The 13,989-nt window shown below is 40.5% G+C and overlaps 1 protein-coding gene across 3 annotated transcripts in view; it reads left to right on the forward strand.

The window, feature by feature from the left end:
* DNAH8 (dynein axonemal heavy chain 8) overlaps positions 1-13,989 on the forward strand; it is a 146,196-nt gene that overhangs the window by 36,400 nt on the left and 95,807 nt on the right. For all 3 annotated transcript variants that reach the window (XM_083497165.1, XM_083497167.1, XM_083497166.1), the window contains 13 exons: positions 137-253; positions 793-909; positions 2,311-2,455; positions 5,059-5,171; positions 5,673-5,779; positions 6,177-6,285; positions 6,614-6,800; positions 7,878-8,074; positions 8,629-8,755; positions 10,201-10,436; positions 10,531-10,635; positions 11,427-11,540; positions 12,286-12,348. In XM_083497165.1, coding sequence (XP_083353291.1) covers positions 137-253; positions 793-909; positions 2,311-2,455; positions 5,059-5,171; positions 5,673-5,779; positions 6,177-6,285; positions 6,614-6,800; positions 7,878-8,074; positions 8,629-8,755; positions 10,201-10,436; positions 10,531-10,635; positions 11,427-11,540; positions 12,286-12,348 — 1,737 coding nt within the window. The remainder of the gene's footprint in view (positions 1-136; positions 254-792; positions 910-2,310; positions 2,456-5,058; positions 5,172-5,672; positions 5,780-6,176; positions 6,286-6,613; positions 6,801-7,877; positions 8,075-8,628; positions 8,756-10,200; positions 10,437-10,530; positions 10,636-11,426; positions 11,541-12,285; positions 12,349-13,989) is intronic.

Below are 13,989 nucleotides of genomic sequence, written 5' to 3' on the forward strand. Positions count from 1 at the left end.
ACACAGTATAATAAAGAAAGGCTTCAAAATGTTACTGACCCTTAGTGAAATACTTGACTATCATTATGATTTGTTATATGCTATAGCATTCACAATAAATGCCTATTTTTCCTGTCTTTGTTCCTACTTTCTGTAGGTAGAATCTGTGCTGAGGCAAGGGCTTACCATTTTAACCTGGTCATCTTTGACTTTAGATAGCTTCTTCCAAGAAGTTGATGAAGTCATAAAAATGTTTAATCAGCTTTTGAAGAAGGTAAACCTGATTTTGAACATGTGTTCAACAGATTTTTGTTGTTGTTTTATTGCTAATATTGCACCATCAGCTTGGGATGTATGGAGTGTTAGGGGAAGAGTACTACCTCTGGTATGGGACACATTGTGTTCCTTCTGGGGTAGTTTGTCCACCTTTGGTACCCATCCTGCACTCAGCACTCACCTGTGGCTTCTAGAAGCTATCAGCATGTGACTGCAGCCAGAGCCCAGGAATGGCTTTGACTGGCCAGCTAAACCAGGTGAGGGTAGCCAATGGGTCTCAAACCCTTAGTGAATTAGGGACTTCCCATGCATGTGAAGACAAGGGCAAAGCGGGGGTGGGGGCTCAAATTCTGTGGGCATGTGAAACTAGTTGTGTGGATTTGAATCACAGCCCTTGTACTTTAACTTCATTGATGTTTTGGGGTGAGTTAGGTTTTTGCCCCTCAAAATCAAAATATATGGGATTCCTGAAATAATACTGTTGTGGAAACCCTTGAAAGACATTGGCATGTTATTAACTACCTTTTTTTTTAACAGATTAATGACTTAAGCGAAATGCAGATTGATTTAACAATGAAAGATATGGCAAATACCCTATTACTTATACTACCAGAAAGTCCAACAAAAGTGGAGGATTTGCTTGCACGCAATGAGGTGACCACAATTTAAAAAAATTAATGGAACAAATATATTTCCAAATAGACATTTTTATTTGTCACTTTGATTGATTGTGTGTGTGAGCATGCAACAACATTACTGATTAGTTCTCATACCCTCCTTTGCCTCTCACCTCACCTGACCATCAGGGCTACTACTTTATACACCAGTAGACCAGAATCCTGTTCCTAAGTAGCTATCAGTTATATAGACTTGAACTAAAAGATTCTTGTTGTTATTTTCTTGAAGCAACATTCTGCATCTTCCATTCGTCCTCTTCCTTTATTTTTTATTCTTAATAAATTTCATTAAAAATTGGTTGCTGGTGTATTGAGATTCTTAGGTAGCTTTGTGCCAAAACTCTCAGGGTTATTCCAACCCTTCGGGTACCTTGTCACTTGGTTCAAGCTACATGGTTGCATGAGCTGGATTTGAATGAAAAAAGTAAACTACACTGGTTTCTGGGGAGAGACAGATGAGCTGGATGCTGTCACTCTGCTTCCCTTGAACTAAGCCACACCCACACTGGCAAAGTGATCTCAGGTCTCACGTTAACCCTTTTAGGCATGCAAGTGTGAGTCAATAACTGTATATTACAACATGAGATACCTGTTAAGGCAGAGGAGAGGGAAGACTTGTAGGATTTTGTTGGTATCCACAGCAATATCAAACTTGTCCATTCACCTGGGCTGCTAATTTTGCCTTGGAACCAACTTCAGGTTTAAGAAGTAAAATTATGGCAAAATCTGTCTTAGGTGTGTGTTTTGCGTATTACCTGAGTGAAGCAACAGATGTCTTGTCTTGGTTGTCTAGGATTGATCTTCGTATTGGGTTCAGCAACTGAGTAGGTTCCTGTAAGGTGGGAAACCTCCACAGTTGCCATAGGAACTCATTCCTTATATGATATTTTTTGAAGAATATGATCTTTTTGAATAATAATATCTAATAAGACTGATTGTTCAAACTTTAAGGCCAGATGATTTGTTCTGGTTTAAAGCACTTCATATTCTGATAATATTAAAATACTGGTAGTGGTAAATATAAGATTATTGCTTTTGAATCTTCAGAAGTGATATGTGTAGATCAGAGTTAAAATGTGTCACTTTTTGTAACCATAAGTAATTAAATACATTTCAAAATAAGTTTTCATTTGTGATATAATATTGGTACAGTGGTACCTAAGGTTAAGAACTTAATTCGTTCTGGAGGTCTGTTCTTAACCTGAAACTGTTCTTAACCTGAAGCACCACTTTAGCTAATGGGGCCTCCCACTGTAACCTGAAGCGTATGTAACCCGAGGTACCACTGTATTAACTAACGGAATTACTACCTTCGCCAAGTGTTCTGATTCCCCCCCCCCCCAGTATTGTAAACATTCTTCCTGTATATCATGAACAGGTATGCACCAAGGAATGGGCTGAAATATTAAACAACAGAAGCAGACACATAGAAGATGCTGTGCAAGAACTGATATCTATATTTGAGCATATTTACGAAGTTAAGCGTACTAAAAAACCATCTGTGAGAAAATTTCAAACACAAGGTATTTTTTTATATCCTTGTGTGAAATGTTCAACAAAACCCAAGTAGTTACATTATTTATGCACATTTTCTTTTCCCTTTCTCGGTGAGGTGTGTGTGTTCTTTGTCCAAGATTAGATGAATATATAAGATTCCTTACTATCAATGATTATAAGAAGGTTGTTTTTTTAATGTTTCAAATGTGACATTCATTTATTTATTCAAAAGCATTTCTAAACTGCTCCAAATTTAAAAATCTCTATGCAGTATACAAAAATACTACATAAAAACAGCAGAACAGTATTGTAAAAGTAGTGATACAAATATAAAAAATAATATTTAAAAAGCAGATATCATTTCTGGTGCATGTTCCACAGGAGCTTCCATCCCTTGCACTCCCATGCTCTGCCAATAGCCTGTACACTGTTGTTATTGTTCCTCATTACATCTTTCTGCCACCCCACCCAATTCAGCCTGCCTGCCTGCCTTCCTGGTTCATCACACCAGCAGTGACTGGTAGATTTGTGATCTGTTAGGAGCCTGCTTCTTTATCCAGGCTGGAGCTCAAATAGGCATTTTGCAATGCAATCCTCAGTACACTTCTTCCTATTCAGTGCCTGACTTGAGACCAGCTGTTCTCAAGTGGGCACTGGGGTCTTCACAAAGATCATGGTGACTGTTGTGGCTTATCCACAGCAGGTAGGAATACATTTGTACCCTTACTTAGACAACGTCATGATCTGGTCATCATCATTCCTTCATTGGTGTATTGAGACCAGAGGACTATGGGTTTTTCATGACTGCAACAGAGAGTCAGGTGATACCAACACATCACGTACAATACCTGGGTGCCTTGCTAGACACAAGTCTGGAGACTGCAGTGCATGCTGCTGAGAACCGATGGTACAGGGTGCATGGAGTATGTCACAAGTCAAAGCTTAAATTGGTTAGAACTTTAGGTGGCAAGACTGGCATTGTAGCACTCTGTACCATGGATGAAGCTTCATATGTGATGATAAGACTGGACTATGCCACCACAAAGGCACATATCATTCATTGGGGTATGAAATCTCGTGCACTGCAGTCAGAAGTGACATTTCTTCTAGTGCAGGCAGAGAAGAATTTAAGATCTCTGGTAGCAGAATATGTGCATTGGGTAGACAACTTGAAAACTGATTGGTTCGGTAATCAAAATCAGCAGGAGCCACTGGGAAAGTTCTCTATTCTTTCTGAAGGGCAGGTTGCCTGGAATGGTTTTGTTCTGAGAGAGGGGCTTGAGCCTTGGAAAGTCTCATTATAGGTTTGTGGGATGCCTGGACCCCGCTTCTAATTCCTGGGTGTAATACACTGACTTTATCATGTTAAAAATACAAGAGCCAGCCTTGTGATGGCCACTAAAGATGGCTTGTTAGATGTGACAAAGGGAATGGCTCTGTGCCAGAATGATTATTTAGAAAGACAGAGTTTTAGAGTTTTGCTGGGCTGGAGGGAAGGGGCAGCATGCAAAATATTGCCAGCTGCAGAGGTTCAGAGAACCATGGAGGATTTCTTTTTGAATTCAGGGCTGTGCTTATGGAGGAAACCAGACCCTTTTTGAGTGTAACGCCTTAAACCCCGCCACAGTAGGCTCAGGTTATATAGATGTGTGTAAATAAACCATATACAGTCATACCTTGGGTTGAATATGCTTCAGGTTGAGCGTTTTCAGGTTGCGCTCCGTGGTGACCCGAAAGTAACGGAATGTGTTACTTCCAGGTTTCGCCGCTTGCACATGCGCAGACGCTCAAAATGACATCATGCAGTGAATCACGACCCGCAGACGGGCAGATGTGGGTTGCGTTCGCTTCAGGATGTGAACGGGGCTCCAGAACGGATCTCGTTCGCATCCAGAGGTACCACTGTATTGTAAAGACGCCACAGTGTCGGCTGTGCTGCCTTATTTCCAAAGTTAAACATGAACCCCGAGTAAGCGACTGTAACCCCTGGAATCTTGCACAGCTGTGAAGAGTGTTGTGGTGTGCAACTTTATTGCCATTCCAATAGCATCTAGTGACGGTATAAATCTCAGGCTAGACTGTACCCATTTATGCAGAAGGTCTCCAAGGTGAAACGGTCTCTGGAATATTAGAGCAGTATAGGTAAGGGAAATTGGCAAATCGGATCCATTACTTTGGGATAATGTTTGGTGCCAAGGGCTGGCTCAGCTGCAGTGGTGCACAAAGTGGGGCTAAGTGTGAGCCATGTCTGCTATTCACCTGATGAAGAATTGGGGTGAATGTGGCCTGCCTGCCTCCCATGTTGTTCCTACCCAGTTTTTGTCTGACCTTTATATGATTGAATTAACATTTGTGGAGGGGTTTATATACATAGGGCCCACTGTGGAAAGGCTCGACCTACATGACCTATTAACCTCAATTTTGTAGTGTATTGGTTGCAGGGATGAGGCCTATATGTATTGTGCTTTACGTATGCAAAATCTTATGGAAAAAGTAGGTCTTAGTGCATTAATAGCTGACAGTAATCCTTTCCCTTTCATCGTATGTACAGTGTTTGGTATGAACTTCTGCACAGGACTATCAGTTGAATGAACTATATTAAATTTATTTTATATTTTATTTTCAGTAGAAGGGAAGCATGTAGCATTTGGAAGTTCATCAGACGAGAAGACCTCTGCGTCTTCAGGTATCCTTAGTAGTGAAGACGCTGAGGACAGTGAGAAGGAAGATGAGTTTAAAAAGGTATTCCATTGCAAATGAGTAACCGGATATATAGTGCAGGATGCACATTACTGAAACTGAACAGAAAATTATTTGCAAAGCTATTACACAAGTTGTACAGACAATTTTCAAATGTTATTTAGCTTTTTCCCCCCTCTCCATTCTTTTGGGGGTACTTAGAAGTGAGAGTGGGATTGCAGTCTTTTGTCCTGAACTATGGGAATGGCCATCACTGAGGTCAAGCAAGGGCAAGTTCAGTAGTCCCAGGGTTTGGGGCAGATAGAAGGGCAAAGCAGGATCTGTACCATGAAGGATCAAGGTGTGAGTTTCCTGGTCTGGTGCTTTACTGGACGTAAGAAGATTCTAAGTCAAATCTCATTTTGTCTCACAAGAATCCCCTGTGATCAACTCAGTAATACCTAGATAACTGATCTATTGGTTTGAAGAAACAAAGAGAAGAGAGATAAAGTGTTGGCTGTTTTCTGGATATATTTAACAGGAACACATTCTTCTTAATTGTAGGAATGCAAAGAAGTAGTTGCATATTTTAGTCATCAGTTGCTGGACAGCCTACAGAAAGCTACTCGATTATCCTTGGATGCCCTTAAAAAGCGAATATTTGTTTCAAGGTATGTGGTAAAAGAGGCTTTGTGTGGTGAAGAAAATTCCACACAGGTTGTAATGGCTGCTCACTAAACACAATAAATTGAACTGAACTGAACTGAACAAGTTGTCTTCTCAAATCTTGAAGTGGATTTTCTTTTCCCACAAGACTCAGTCCTATTCCTTCACAACTCACAAAATGCTAGTACTTTTTTGCCACTGGCATAAGAAAACAAACATCAATTGACCAGACTTTCCCTGTCTTGGAAGAGCAGGATGTTCCCCCTTCCTCTCTTCAACCTCCCCCTTGCTGCCCCACAGAACCCTCTTGGCGTGCCCTCTGTCCAGTCCGCTCCCCCCCCCCCCACAATTTTGGCATTTTGTAGTGGCATATCAATAAAACATTTCCTGTTTCTTTTTCAGCTCCAGCTCATTTGGACGACCACCCTATTTACCTCAGACAGCAACTACTAAACCCGAAGATGTTATTACATTTCTAAAAGCTGAAGTGCACTTAGCTATTCCAAATGTTGTAAGTGATTTATGCAATCAAGAAAGCGAACTCCTTAATTTCTTCTGATTATCTTAACTTTTGCAGTGCTGTTCAATAAATTTCTTGAAGATTTGGATGAAGTAGTATACAACTCACATACAAAAACTAGAGATGATTTTAATTTTTTAAAATGAGATTACCCAGAGCTTCTTGCTGAGAACTCACAGCTCCTGGGTTATTCTGGTAGTTGGTAGGTGGCAGCTGACGGCAAAAGCTTGCCAAACTGTGTCTGGGTTTAAGAGAGTTACATTTGGGTTTAAGACAGTTGCATTGTGTCTAATGGAAAGCATTTATGTGTTCTACATAGGTAATGGTGCCTAGTTTGGATGATATCCAGCAAGCCATCAACCGCATGATTCAGTTGACACTGGATGTAAGCCGTGGGGTGGCACACTGGGGACAGCTGCACCACCCGCCAAGATCCAGTACCACCCTGGAAAGCAATGTTGCTGCATCACCCAGCTCAATAGGAGGGAAAGCGAGAAAAGAAGAAAGTAAGTTAGTAGCCTCTGCTCCTCTTTTCCATTACAAAGTGCCATTTCTTCCAAAATTTCAAAACTGTTCTTTAAAGCTACACTTAACCCAGCCTACTTTCCAGCTGGGCATTTATACTGTGAAATGCCCAATTTTTAAGTGGCATGTGCATTGTGTTGTGGATAAAACACCCCCTCTTATGTATTACCTGTTCAACTTCTGATTCTCGGGTCTAGGATCCTGTGCACCCCTGAGGATCCTGCACAGGCCAGTGCACCCCAGAGGATCCTGCACCCAAATGACCCCTGAAAACAACCCAGTAGCACCATGGCAAAAGAGCAGTGGCGCCATTAGCAACTGAGACTTTAGCTTCCTGCCACTTTAATTTTTAAAAAGTCTGACCCCAGCAATGAGCAAGGCCAACTAGATACCACCTCTTGGGTTGCGGAACTAGTGAGAGCAGAAAGGGTGTGTTCTGAGGGGACTTGGTGCATCCTATGGTGTTGCTTTTTGCCCCACGAACCCGAACATACCTTAGAGAGTTGTCTAGCGCAACTTACATTTGCTGTGTGTGCGTGTGGCCAAAACCCTTGTTTTTACGGGCCTGCTTGCCAGCCAGCGAGGGAAGAAGGGAAAAGTGTATATCTAAAGAGAGGATATTTGGACCATTATCCTAAACAAATGTATTCAGGTCCTCTGTCATCCTTATTGTACATTGACTATATTGCAAGCCCCCTTGATATCGTTGATTAGTAGGCAAAGGATATATATTCCAGATAAAGAAATAAGCCTCGGCGAGTGCCAGAGAGATTAACAAAAAACACAAGTAGTCTTTATTTCTAAGAAATACATAAGTAAGTATAATAGATTCTGAGAGCACAATCCAGGAAATGTAAAGTAGTAACCCAGTCTATTAAATAAAAAAAATAAAAAAATTGTTAAATCTCAGTGAATTTTTTTTTACGGATTATGCTCAATAAGAAATACATATTCATTAGTGTAGATTTCTGCTGTTTACGTTTTTGCTCTGCTTTGATATATGGAAGGGGAGTGTAAAGAGAGGCTACAGAATTTATGTTGTTAACCATATTTCTCAGAAACACCAGAAGAGACATATCCTGCAAGAAAGTTGAGAAATTTCTATCCAGGAGTGGCAGAACACAAAGATATTTCCAAGTTAGTTGTGCTTCTGTCCTCATCGGTAAACTCTGTACGGAAAGCAGCTAGTGAAGCGCTGCAAGACTTTCAAAAATATAAAGCTCTGTGGACAGAAGACAGGGATGCGAAAGTTCAGGTAAATTCTGAGCCTTCGTTGTGATTTTAAGCACTACATTTCTTATTACTCAACTTGGTTCATGGTTCAAAAGCTAGTGCATAGGGTCTCTTAAGTGTCAGTGTCCCCTGGGTGCAGATGACCTGGACTCACACGAATCCCCTCAAATCCTACCCTATTCATATAACAACATTCACAGTTTTTACCAGAAAGCAGAAGGAAAAAAGTTTGCTTGAGGAGCTGAACACAAGTGCTGTATTGTATTTGTGGGCTGAAAACTGAAGTGCAGGGCTGTTCCCAATGTGAATCTTGACTTTAAGCGGGTGGAATAGGCTCCTGGGTTATTCTGGTAGTTGGTAGGTGGCAGCATCCATGGAGAGCAGGATTTGGAGTGGGGGACTCAATGCAGGCCAGTGCAATATGTCCTGGGCAAGCTGCTATTTGCAGCTCTGATGTAGCTGCTATATGGATGTGTCACACTCCTTATGTAGCCTTTGAAGTAACACTACAATACTGAATACTGCTTTAACAGAATAAAATAATTCATGTTAATAATCCGTTCCAACTGCTTACAGCAATTTTTAGCCAGTAACCCATCTCTGACTGAGATCAGGTCAGAGATTCTTCATTACGCTACCTTTGAACAAGAGATAGAAGATTTAAAACCTACAATTTCTGTTGGCCCCATTGAACTGAATACAGGTATGAAAACCATTTTCTTTATGTGCAATGCGCAGGAAAATAAATTGTCACTTTGGGGGCAACAAGTTATTTGCTTTTCTGAGCAGTGCTTGGAATAGCTGTCTCAATTGTAAGTTGATCTTGCAATCTTGAATTGATCTTTTCCTGTTGTTTCTAGGTCTTCAGATTGTCTTTTGTCCATCCTAGAGAAATGCCTTAATACGTTTTTTTTTTTTTACAGCCATAGCACTGAGTTGAAATTTTGTTATAGCAACACAAATCTGGCATTTGTGGAAATTTTACTTTGAACTACAATTATTAGGCAGACTAAAGATCATGCCATAGCCCAGTAACCAACCATATAATGTTAGGAAATAACCCACTCATCTCTAAAGTCCAATACAGAAGTTATTACAGTGGTACCTTGGGTTACATATGCTTCAGGTTACAGACTCTGCTAACCCAGAAATAGTACCTCGAGTTAAGAACTTTGCTTCAGGATGAGAACAGAAATCGCGTGGCAGCAGCAGTGAGGCGGCAGCAGGAGGCCCCCTTAGCTAAAGTGGTTCTTCAGGTTAAGAGCAGTTTCAGGTTAAGAACGGACCTCCGGAACGAATTAAGTACTTAACCTGAGGTACCACTGTATCTGTGAACTGTGCTCTGTGAACATATGGAGAGGCTGGGGAGCTCTGAGCACCCCGACAGCTCCATGCGATGGAGACCTCAAGTTGAGGATAGAAGAGGCTATGCACAATCAGCTGAACATGCTTAGGTTTCCTCTTCATACTATCTGTCCAATGTCTGAAGGCAGAGGTGGGCAGGGCCAGCACAGGCAGCCCTACATGCCGCTTTGCACATTCTTGGAACATGTGATGAATAACCTCTGTGCACTGCTAGGTCTTCTCTTGATTCTTAAGTTCTAGCCCTGTTATAGGAAATAATTACACAGTGGAAACATCCCCTCCCTCCATGACTGAATTTATTGGCTCTAATTGTTACATAACTCCAATTAGATACTTGACATCAGGGGGCTCTGTTAAGGAGATCAAAGGGAGACTAAAGCATGAAAATGTAATAACATATATTATTTTACTAACTATAACCAAAATCTAAAGAAGCAGGGCTTTGATCATCTAGCACAAACTGAACAGGAAAGACTCATTAAGTTTCCGCTTGTGGATTTGAGATTCTGCTGCATCCTGTAGACCCATGCCTGAAGAATGCACAGCCTTCATTTTGAAGAGACTCCTCTGAAAGCTGTTGGTTAGGAAATACAAATCCAAAGTCCCTTTGGCATGCAAAACTACTTGCAGAAAATTTTTGGGTCACAGCCTAAAGGTTGTAATTTTGCTGACTAGGCTGTTTTGTTTTAAACTTGTCTGTGCAATTTCCTTTCAATGTGTGACATGCAAAAGGTAGTTGCTTTCTGTGTACAGTATGATCTAGAGACTGTAATTTTTCCATAGGACCAATGAAATTGGCTCTCTCAATTGAAGCTAAAGCATGGAAAATGTTACTCTGCCGCTATTTAAATGAGGAGTACAAGAAGAAAATGCAAGACATGATAACATTTATAGCAGAATATTTGAAAAAACTATCTCGACCAATTCGAGATTTAGATGATGTCAGATTTGCTATGGAAGCGCTGGCTCATATACGAGACAAGGAAATAGAAATGGATATGACTATGGGGCCCATTGAAGTAAGTTTTAAAAAAACAAAGAGTTGGGGTTGGCATTGCTTTTTTGACTATATGAATTGTGAGGCATTCTGTTCTTTGCTTTGTTTCTTTTTAGGAAGCTTATACAATTTTAAATAGATTTGAAGTTGAAGTGACAAAAGAGGAATCAGAAGGAGTTGATACATTACGGTACTCTTTCATAAAGCTGCAAAGCAAAGCTGTAAGTATATGAAACATACACCCTTTATATGAGAATTAATTAATGGCAGTTCATTAAAGTTCATTAGTATCACTTTAGAGTGTATAAGGTCATCTGGCCTGTGCTCCAACATCAACAATTCTGCTTTATGGATCTCTATGGTGCTTCTGGACTGGAGATTTGTGTTCCTCAATTGTTTGTTTTAAGATCCTTGTGGCTCCTTCCAACTCTACAGTTCTATGATTCTAACAGCCATGTTTCACATTTCTTTCCAAACCAAGTTACCTCTTCTGGCTCATGGCTGCAAGATGCATATCCCTTCCCTTTATGATCTTCCAGGACTTTTCACTTGAACTTGAACTTTTGCTCCTCATCCATGCACCCATGACAGTAGTACCCGCCCAGCGTGGTAGACATTTGCTTTCCAGCTGCCTGGTCACTGCCACTTCTGGGGAGGGGAGAGGTAATAAGGAAGACAGTGTGGGATGGACACAATGGGGGGGGGGGAACCAGCTGGGTTCCATCAGTGTACTCCACTGACTGAGCTGCTTTTGGCCCATGATGCTCTCAAAATCTTCTTTCTACATGATACAGACCTGGTTGTTTTTTAGTTCTGTGTAATTCTTCTGCTCCATGTATTTTGGAATCCTTCTGAAGAGGCAACTTGTAAACCAGTTTATTTCTACGTCATACTGACATTTGCTGTCTGAATCCTAGAGTTGGAGGGCAGCCCATCCACATTTGAATAGATAAAGTTGAAACTGTACGGGCGCTACTTTCTTGGAGTTTTTGAACATCCGTTTATATTGTAGGCCAGTGTTCAAGATGAGCTGATTCAAGTGCAGCCCAAGTTTAAGAGCCAGCTACTGGAGGCTGTTGAGGTTTTCCGTGAGGATGTGTCGAGCTATGAAACAGCATATGAAATGGTAATTTATTTGAACAGTTTGCAGAGAAGACACATATATATCTCACACTATACATAAGTAAACTGTCTCATCTAACTTTGTCTTGTGTTGAACAAAGCAAAGCACTATGATTAAGAAAAAGCAAGTGGTTTGAAAAAATTAAATTTAGGTCATATATGGTTTTAGCAGAAATTATAATATCCAGTCAAAAACAATTCTGCTGTTCTGTTTTAGAATATGTATTATAGGCAGTCTAATACATGAAGGCTTATAACTTATGATGGTCAGTTTGTTTCCAGCCTATATCAGTTTTGCATGCCTTTATTAATAAATTAATAAACTTCTCTCCTTTTTCTACATTCATCTGAAGGTGTTTCTTTTAAAAAATTGCATTAAAATCATATTGGGATATAAATAAATTCCAAAAATACGGATTTAAATGTATATTTTATCGCAACATGTGCATCTCTAAATTTATTTTATTTTACAGCTATTTATTTTTAATGTATTGAAGTATTTTTTTTACCCAAGAGCGGCACCAAAATTCAGAGAAGTGCAAAATCTGAAAGATAGTTGTATTCTGCTATAGGAGATAATCAGACCAGTTTGCATTGGAATTTATGGAAATCAAATTCCACATGCATTCCTATGTATAACATGAAATTCATCTAGTCCTTGTGATATCTATGTGTGTTGAGTGGGGCATAGGATTCAGAGTTATTTTTTAAATATATATTAATTATTGGCTGCATTTTGCCTATTATAGGAGGGACCCATGGTTCCAAATACACCACCTCAAGAAGCTAGCAACAGATTGCAGATATTTCAGGTAAGAATGTTTAAGATGTTAAACTGAGTGGTGTGGTATTTGGGTAGGCCTTAATGGATGATTCAGCAACCCTTCTTTTTGATTTGTTAAACTCTTCAGAACATTGACATTGGTGGGCACCTTATTCAGTACAGTTCTCAGTAGTGCCCTAGAATATTTTGCCTTCACTTACGGATTATTTATTTAGAGCATTTCTACCTGCCTTCAATCAAAAAGCCTCCCAGAGTGCCTTAATTAATCAATTACATTTATATCTCACCTTCTCCCATTGGTGGTTAAGGTCATTAGCCAGGGATCTTGCTTTGCCTTGTGGTCAAAGACTGGAATGACAAACTGAGGGAAGTAAACTGACTTCTCTAGAACACACCTGTGTTTCCCCCCTGCCTTTTGTTGATGCAAGTTGTTCTGTTGCCTCTCAGTTATTCCCCTCAGGCTCAGTCCCAGTTTTAGACTCACACTCTCCAGTAACTGCATCACATGTTCTGCTTTGTCTTTGAAAATGTATTTTTAAAAGAAAGGTTGAAACCTTTTGGGGGCCCACCTGAAGCGTGAGGTATTATAGGCACCCACTCTGAAACAAGGGGAGCCAAAACAATTTTTGCGTGACGGTTTGCTTCATTCTAACTAGTTATACACCAAATTGTTTTTATTGAAGTATTGCATTATATCTGAGCTTTAGTCCCATAACAGTTTTTAATCTGTAAACATTTTCTACTTTTCATTTATCGGGGCCTATGCCATTGTATTTCTTGCTGTTTTGATTCTCATTATGATAACCTTGAGACTAACCTTTTATATGGCACTGTCAAACGACTGCCCTAAATCTTGTGTAGCTGTTTGACTCTGTGAAAGATAAGAAGAGCTCATCAAACAGTACAAGGTAGCCTACTATCAGAACATGAGTGCAGTGTGCAGCCGCCCCCCCCCCCTTTCTGCATATTTGTAAATTCAGACATTGTTTGATTATGGCAGCAGTAGTTGGTAGAGTAGTGGTGCTTGTCTGACTTATCACCCACATTACTGCAGCTTACTTGCAGGTAGAGGGCGAGGTTGTCGTGATGCAAATGCACTGGAGGAGTCAATCCTGTGCTCTCACCATTGCATTTGCACCATGCTGACCCTCCCCCTCCTAGTAAACAGCAGTGATACAGGCAATGAGATCCCTGCGACATTGCCAACCACTTCTGTGTTATAGCTAATGATCATATTGATTCACCAAGCCTTTTCACACGTATGTATTTGCCACTTATTATACCAGCAGACTTCAAATTCCCTGTTTCCCCCCAGTTGTTTTGTAGGACTTTGTGCATGTGACTGTACTGTAGGGAACCAAGGTCGTTTATGCTGACTACATGGGCTCCAGGCCCAACCTGAAGTCCTGGTATTAGGACCTAAAACCTAAATTACTTGGGAGTAGGGTATTTTAAGGAGTACTTTTTCCACTCTGAGCTGTCCTCCACTCTCTTAAGTCTTAATCCGAGGCAGGTTCTGCATCCCCTATGGCCTGCTCTCGAAGGTTGGGGAGGTGATATGGTGACAGCATCTTTTCAGCCAATGCACACAAGCTTCATAACTCCCTCTCCATCTCCTCTCACATCTTTCTCCTCACAAAGCTTTGTTTAAGACAAGGGGAAGATTAGT

The sequence above is a fragment of the Podarcis liolepis genome (genome assembly GCF_965112155.1).
Source record: "Podarcis liolepis genome assembly, chromosome: 3".
In the NCBI taxonomy this organism is placed as follows: domain Eukaryota; kingdom Metazoa; phylum Chordata; class Lepidosauria; order Squamata; family Lacertidae; genus Podarcis; species Podarcis liolepis.